The sequence below is a fragment of the Anopheles gambiae genome, chromosome 2, assembly GCF_943734735.2.
Source record: "Anopheles gambiae chromosome 2, idAnoGambNW_F1_1, whole genome shotgun sequence".
NCBI lineage: Eukaryota > Metazoa > Arthropoda > Insecta > Diptera > Culicidae > Anopheles > Anopheles gambiae.
The window spans coordinates 72,959,304-72,967,977 of record NC_064601.1 but is presented as its reverse complement, the minus strand read 5'-3'; the positions used below and the strand labels follow the sequence as shown (position 1 = coordinate 72,967,977).

General features: G+C 46.2%; 1 protein-coding gene across 1 annotated transcript; it reads left to right on the top strand.

Annotated features, from left to right (window-relative positions):
• The first annotated feature begins 244 nt into the window (after positions 1–244).
• Positions 245–2,813, top strand: LOC133391425 (uncharacterized). Its single transcript, XM_061645821.1, has 2 exons — positions 245–551; positions 846–2,813. Exons 1-2 carry the CDS (start codon positions 425–427, stop codon positions 1,265–1,267), a joined length of 549 nt encoding a protein of 182 aa, XP_061501805.1. The 5' UTR covers positions 245–424; the 3' UTR covers positions 1,268–2,813.
• Positions 2,814–8,674: the final 5,861 nt, after the last annotated feature.

The following is an 8,674-nucleotide window of genomic DNA, read 5'->3' as shown; positions in this document are numbered from 1 at the left end:
CGTGAATAAGATAAACACGACACTACCCTATATACTTTTTTATAAAATTGCTCGAATGCCTCCTGTTGGAACGGATCCCGCTGTGCAAAGCGACGGAAGGCGTTATGGCGTTCTGAGAATTTTATCATGCCTTCCTTTTCTCTCCAACGGCAAATTTGTCGAGCAGCTCGTCGAGCTGCCCGTCCCTGGCTCCGCCTCATTCCTCTCGCCTGAGCGCGCTGTGACAGCTATCGATGTGTTGGTGTGTCAGACGGCCAATCGCTGTCAGCCATCGTCCGTGCTTTTTCCCTCCCTAGCGCTATCTCATTCTCGCGTGTTGTCAATGCAAAGCGTGGAGAAAGGAACCGTTGAGAAATGAAAACAAACGCCAACAGAACTTTAACCAGTGCACCAGTCGCAAAGTGTTTGTAGTAAAAGCGTGAAAATGGAACGTAATCCAGACAAAAAGAGTGGCTTGGTGTACCATGCAGCTGAACGGGCGTGTAAGCGGCGTTTTGAGGAGGTGGAGAGGGAATTCCGTCGTGCCCGGCAACCGGAGCTGCCGACTGTGGGTGAGTACTTGGTGAACGGTTATGAGTGTGCGGTGAATGTAACGAGCAGTGTTGTAAAATGTGCTACTTGTCTTCTTCTTCTTATTTGGCTCAACAACCGATGTCGGTCAAGGCCTGCCTGAACCCACTTGTGGGCTTGGCTTTCAGTGACTAAATGATTCCCCCCATAGCAGGATAGTCAGTCCTACGTATGGCGGCGCGGTCTATTTGGGGATTGAACCCATGACGGGCATGTTGTTAAATCGTACGAGTTGACGACTGTACTACGAGACTGGCTACGTGTCTATATTACAGAAAACCAAGCCGATGATGCTGAACCATCGTACATGGAGCCCGGTCCGAGCTGTTTAACAGACGATGCTGCTCCGCTTAGCGACAGCGAGGAGGACAGCATGGCCGACGCATGCAGCGGGGCAGAAAGTGACGACGTCGAAGACATCCAGGTCGAGGTGCAAACGCCGGACCAACCGTACGAAGACCTTTCGTGCGAGGAAGGTTTGCGGCTGTGGGCCCTGCAAACTGGGCAAACTCATCGCAGTTTGAGCCTTTTGCTGGGCCATTTGCGGCAGCATTTTCCCAACGCCAGATTGCCCAAGGATGCTCGGACGTTACTGAACACGCCCGCGTCCAGAGCACCGGAGACAGCCATTACGCCTATCGCAGGGGGGACGCTGTGGTACCAGGGTGTGGGGAAATGCCTTCTTTCGTACGGATGACGGTTGCGATTTTTTGTGGCGAATCGAAACCGTTAATCCTGGAGGAGTTTTTGGATCAGTTCGTGGACGAAATGAACCACCTTTTTATGAACGGCCTGGTTATTGGAACACGCTTTTACTGGGTAGCACCTACCACCGCGCAAAATGGGCACTGGCCGACTAATTTCTTTAAAGGTTTGTGGCAGCCTATGGAGATTTGTACAGTCCAGTGCTTATGAATAGCAACGTGCATAACCTGCTGCACGTGTACGAGGACGTGCGCAGGTTTGAGGGTTTAAAAACCATATCGGCCTTCATTTTGAGGCATTTTTGCACGACCTCAAAAAGTTGGTACATTCCGGGAGGCACAGCCTAGTCCAAGCGGTCCATCGTTTGCTGGAACTGCAACATATTAATGTTGCCAAGCGCCAGCAAAACCAACGAAAGGTGGACGAGCAATCGGTGCGGACGGTTGGTGTCTACACCATAGCGACCGTACGGGAGGGCTTCACGCTGCGGCCAAATTTCCGCGACCAGTGGTGTATGGCCAACTCGGGCGAGTTGGTCCGGTACGAAACGGCCACAAAAACGAAGGGAAATCAGCTACTTGGTTTAATTACGCGGACCTGTAGCGAGTTTACCGATCCCATGTGCGTCAAGTCTATCTTCTGTGCCATCGTAAGGTCGTGCCTGGAGTACTGCTGTCCGATATGGTGCCCGCTCGGCGTTGGTGACATCAATCGCCTCGAAGCCATTCAACGGAGACTCACCAGGTACGCGGTTCGACTCCTTCCATGGCAATCCCACCACGCTCGGCCCACCTACCATCAGCGGTGTCTGCTTCTCGGACTTGAACCACTCTGCTCTCGACGTAAAAACGCCCAATGCCTTTTCATATTTCGGCTCCTTAACGGAGAGATCGATTCCCCGGCATCACTAGCCAACATCAATTTGTTCGCTGGCTGTCGAATTTTTAGATCAAATTTCCATCTCCGTGTACCGCGTACCCACAACAACCATAGCCAGGGACACCCCATTATACGTATGTCCCTCGAGTTCAATGAAGTGTTAGATTTGTTCGATTTCAGTATGTCTACTTCTACGTTCAAGGAGAAATTGCGTCTACGTCACATTTAATGTTAGCTTATAACTAGAGGTCTATTTATATGTTATAAATGATCATTGTTATACATATCTTAATTTAATTATAAGGTTGCCGATTAGACACAATGGTCCGTCGGTTGTTTATGAAATAAATAAATAAATAAATAAATAAAACGGGCAACGAAATCACAGTGCAGGGGTATAGTTTCTGGAGCCAGGTGCCTGCATTTACAGAACCGTGCCTCTCGACGGAGGCGAATATTTACTCGGCCAGCATGGACGACTTAAACACAGGTACCCTGAAACACTACCCCAACAGTACATTGATGTGCAAGTTAGCTGCAGTACAGACAGCGCGGGCCGGGGTATACACATTTGTACCGTTGACACATACTTATGTAAATGAAGCCTAAAAGAAAAAATATGCCCAGCTTTGTGTTTTGTACTTTAGGGTAGGGTAAATAATGAGAAATATTTTTGTTACACAGGTGAAAGGAGAATTGTGATTGTAAAAAATATACCACTTCCGGTATTTCTCCCGTAGCCCAACTTTGTGTTTTGTGCTTTAGATAAATAGGGTAAATAATGAGAAATAGTTTTGTCACACATGTGTTCATTGTGAATGTAAAAAATATGCCTCTTCCCGTATCTCTCCCGTAGCCCAACTTTGTGTATTGTGTTTCAGATCAATCGGGCGAATAGTGAGCAAGTTTTGGTTGGTTGTTTTGTGAAAGAATCAAAATGTTATTTTCGTAGTCATAGTCATAATATATTTACATTATTTTAATACTTTAATTTATACGTCTTTAACTGTAACTAACTTAACTTAAATTTGAAATTAATTTACTAATCTAATGAAATGTTGTCACTTAACTATCTTAAACTTAAACTTAACCTTACTTAAACTAACTGGCTTATTTTATGTATCGCAATACGCGTATGAAAAGTTGCTAACGTATGATGTTGTTATGGACGAATTCGCCCATGATGCCGCGCCCCGGAACAGCTCACATACGTTCGGGAAATCAGACATCGCTATTTTATCGTACCTTGCAGACCAACGGCAACTCAACACAAATGTGGCATCCAGTACCAGCTCCTTCACCTGCTTCAGCCGCTTGTCCATATGTCTGGACGTGATGTTTCTGTGCAGCCAACTCACGCAATTCCTCATATATTCCCTGTCGCTCAACTTGCGTTCCAAGTCGTTCAGCTCGTCCTCCGACCGTACAGGCTGCAGCGTGAAGTCCTACGGGACGGGACGCGAAGTTCCATCCTCATCGCTACATAGAGTTTGCTGCATTCGGTTTACCACGGCCTCCAAAACCGCCGTGGTTTTCCGGACAACAGCGATCTCTTTCTGCAAGGATTCGTTTTGCGCCGTTAAAACGTCCAAGCGGCGATTTATGTCGTTGGCGTTCTCGGTTATCAACCGGTACAAATCGGAGACGGTGACTGAATCAACAGGGACTAATGGAGCGACGGTCCGTGTTGCGGTGGAAGCGGCGGTGGGAGCGGTGAAATCGTCGATGGGAGCGGTGAAATCGGCGGTGGGAGCGGTGAAATCGTCGATGGGAGCGGTGAAATCGGCGGTGGGAGCGGTGAAATCGGCGGTGGGAGTTGCGGTGGGAGCAGCGGTCCGAGTTGCGGTAGGAGCGGTAGTCCGAGTTGCGGTGGGAGCGGTGGTCCGAGTTGCGGTGGGAGCGGTGGTCCGAGTTGCGGTGGGAGCGCAGGATCGAGACGTCGTTGGAACTGGCTCGGTTGCTACGGGGTGTGCTTGGCCAGCGGCGAGGCAGCCTGCGGTGGTCGCAAATTGGAAACCCAGAATTTTCACGGCACTGTCTTTACTTGAACCAGCGCTTTGGGATTCCTGTCCGGAGACGGTGGGGATAGGAACGGCACGGGAACCGCTACTTTGAGGTGGCACAAATGATTCCCCCAATTCTCTCCGTCGTTTAAACTCCTTCAAGCCCTCCGCTGTCAGGACCGTCGGACGCTTGGTCGGTGGTCGGACAGACTGGTTCGGGACCGCGGAGGTGCCTGGGCTGGAGGTGGTGCTGGCGGAGACAGAGGCGGCGGTGGTCGTGGTGATGGCGGTGGTTGTGGCCGGTGTCAGCACGGCTTTAGTGATGATAATTTTCTTATCAGAACTCATTGTTTGCTAGGAGAAATAAAAAATTTAAATTAGAATCGTACACGTTAATGGTAACCGCGGTCAAATGGTCTACACGGAACCGGCATGAAGGAAGATCACCGAGAGCAAGGACACTCCAGCGATCGAAACTACACACGGTAAGTAAAACCAGTAATAAATAATATATATACAACTCACCAATATATCCGTTACTAATCCGCAACCACAAATAACACAACAGCACTCTGATCGTTGGTGTGAGGAGGCTAGCTAGCACGTATACACTTGTTCAACAGGTGAGAAGGATATGATACGGAGGAGCGCAACGTACGCGCAATAAATACCCTGGGGCGAGGGGGTGAGGTACGGGAACACACCCGGTAGCGAGGAGGGGAGGTAAAGAAATATACCCGCACAGGCAGGCAAAGGGGAAAAGCAACACACGCGCGCATACCAAGTACCAGAAGAGCATCAGCCAATAACAGATCAGTTAATTATTTATTTTTTTCCATTTAAATATATACCAACCTCTGTGACATTTTTTTTGCACCACCACATTTGAATTTTGGTCTATTTAAATTGTTAGAAAGAGATGGACCACGTTGTCACATTCGCTCTCTCGCTCCGTCTAGCCCGAACTGCCCGAACTGCGCGACCCAGCGCAGGAATCGCTGAAGTCCAGCGCGGGAGACCAGCCAAAATCTGCGCTGGCCAGCGCAGAATTTGGTACATTTCCTACGCTGGAAACTGCTCGAATTTGCGCAGCGGGATGTTATTGTTGGGACGGCCTTAACTGACAGCGTCCCGCTGTGCAAAGCGATGGATGAAATCATGGCGTTCGGATAATTTTCTCATGCCTTCTTTTTCCCTCCAACGGAAAATTTATCAAGCAGCTCGTCGAGCTACCAGTCCCTGGCTCCGCCTCATACCCCTCGCTAGAGCACGCTGTGACAGGTGTCGATGTGTTGGTGCGTCAGACTGCCAATCGCTGTCAGTCGTCGTCCATGCTTTTTCCCTCCATAGCGCTATATCTTTCTCGCGTGTGGACAATGCTCATGAGTTGCTATGGCGCTTTAAAAAGCCGCTTACATAAATTGCGGCGATAAAGTTGCATTTTCACAGATCAAACCAAAAAAGTGCAATGAGTTCAAACGCTGCAATGTAAAAGTGACTAAAGAATCGCTAGCTCACGATGGAGGGTTTGCTATGCAACGCACAGAACTCTTATTCGCATTAACATGTTCAGCCCGGCACTGATTTTCATCAACATTCCGTTCCGCCGGCATCTAGAACGCAAGCTGATTGTGAAACCGATATACTGGAAAGTTCACTGGCAGTCCCTGCGGCCTGTCATCGAACTGAACGTGTTAAGCATTAAGCATAACTTTGTTACCCTAAGCTTTTGCTTTCATATGGTGTATGCTGAACCGTCTGCGCATGGGTGTGAGTGTGCGTGTGTGTGCAACACTTTCGCCAAATATGTTTTCTTCCGGAATGTTATGATCCATCGCTCAAAGAAAGGAAGGCGTTCATGAAAGACGGAAAGAAGAGTAAGGGCCTCTGTCAATGGTAACTGATGACCGGGAGGACGGGGTACTGACATACAGCTGTTCTCCAACCACGGAGCCTCAACGAACATCTTTCCGGGGGCCCTAGTCGCTAATACTCTGTCCACTTGCAGACTTACGGCATACTACAGACTACAGATCTTCGGCGACCGCCTAGTCCGCCTACCGTTGGATCTGCCGCTGGTTCATGACGGTGTTTTTTTGTTGTGGAGATGCATCCTTCCCCCTGCCTGCAGCGTATGCATCGGGCAGGAGACAGTGTGACAGTATGCAAGTTGCCCGCTGGATAGGATCGGGCCCACTCGCGTGCGCGCGTACATGTATGTGTGCGTGCGTGCGTGCGTGTGTGTGTGCGTGCGGAGACCCCACAACTGTTAGATTCTGATGCGTACATTTTCATCCACTGCAGCAACAAAGTTCATGTATTTTCGATCTCGCTACCTGAGAGACAACACAACCATTGGATTGGTACCACCATCTTTGCGACCGGCTCTGATGATGGGGGTATTAAAAAGACACACGATCGAAGCAAACGTGCGTGTGATATATTGCACATTTCTTTCCTATTCAGCTAGCGGACGCAAGTGGATGATAATAAGTCTCACCTCTTTCCCCAACATAGGTTTGAGAAGGACGGAAGTATCTTTACGATAATTGTTAGAAACTGGCGCTCTAACCAAAAAAAAGAGAACAAAGTAAATTTGTTAGGTAAGCACTGGGGGTGCACCAAAACATTAGTTTTTTTTTCTTTATGCTACGTTATCTTCGCTCTTGGGTGTTTTTATCGCAATTGATCGTTTCCGCGGTTTTTATGCCTTTTTAACTGCTTGCGCACACACAAACATCGCCTCAGCTGACGGTCCGTTGGAAACCTTACAACAGTTTCCAACAATAATATTACTCTGATAGGTATTGTTGATAAGCATCAACGGTCCGTTCATCGTGATGCTAGTTTGAGCAGATGAACATAGAGGGCGCTGTCTTCGTAGAGAGGATGGCATCGATGCCACGATCGTAGGGCGAAATATTTCGCCGTGACTCAGCCATATTTGCGACAGTTAACACGAAGATTAACCGAAGAACACCGAAGGGAAAGGGCATCGACCGTAGCGCCGAGCGAGAACCAGCGAAAGGGTATTTAAAGGAACGACGGCTGAAGAAACGCCCTTTTCTCGCGTATTAAAGTCCTGGAATAGAGAGTATTTTTTTAACCCTTCGTGTAAATAAAGTGTTAAAATAACTTTTTTGCGTTTACTATTCGCGGACTTTTCAAGTTGAGAAAATACTGTTGCTCGAGGCAACAGGTATATTAAAATATTGTTTCATACACACACCCACGATGACCAACATAGTTTCATCAAGAAAAAACGGGTCATACTCCATCGAATACAATGGTATTCCCTAGCATCCTATATATAGCTCGCCAAGAATCAATAAATGGATCTGACGCACCACTTATCAGGACACAACTGCGACATGCATATGGCCAGTTCCACTAGTGCCAACCGCTGGCCCCAGGGTCTCTGCCACCAATGCACAATGGGCATTTGCCGGGATGAAATTCAAAAAATCAACTTAGTAATAGCGCAATTCCAAATAATAGGTTTTAATACTAAGGGTTAAACTAAGAAAAATTCCAAATATGAGCTCTTTATCTTTTCTGGTTCTCTAGAAAAGACCTCTCAAAGTCGAGACTTGTTAAAAAAACACAGAAAAATTTTCATTTTTTTGGAAAACTTTGAACCTTTGTAACTTTTTCAAATATGAACCGATTTTGATAAGTTCAGACATTTTAAAAAGGATATTTTGCCAGCTTAAAGATTTTGAAATAAGTTAATTTTATGCAAAAATATACGATAATAACTGAAAAAATTTCCCGAAAATTTTCATCATTTAAAGTTTTGACTTGATGCCATTATGGAAGTGGCGTAGAGTGGCGTTGTCTCATATATGTCACACAATTGTGTAATATATATATATACTATCAATCTGTGAAGAAATATTCTGCGAAAGTTTGCGAACGCGAATTTTATTGAAGTTTTTTCACATCAACTTTTTCTAAAAACAGACACATGCGTAACTAGGCGGCTCCATAGGTGCCTAGTGTAGCGTATTTAGTGTATTCTACAAAAATATATTCTACATGCTTTTGATCACTTTTAATTTCCATTACGAAGCTGTGTATCTTAGTTTCAGCTCATGTACTTATATAATATGTAAATTTCTATTCTTTCCTAACTTTATTATTAGATATAATGAAGCAAATCACCAAATACCTTTTGGTCCTACTCCAGATTATAGACGGATGTAAGGAAAGTAATTTTAAAATTATACGCATAACAGGAAAACGTTATGAATGTGGAAGAAGGAACTCCCAAAAGTCATGACAAACTAAATATAAGGATAGAGGGGAGTATGCTACAAATAATATTTTGCAAGAAAGAAAATGCATCCAGAAGGACATTTTGTATAATGAGCTGTATTCCTCTGATTCGTTAACCAGTTCAATATCAGTAGCTACACGCACTAAAACAAAGACAGAGTTTAACTTTACAAATGAAGTAAATACTTTGTTTGTAGCTATCGTTGAATTCTGATTTTTTGGGATAATTGTAAATCAAG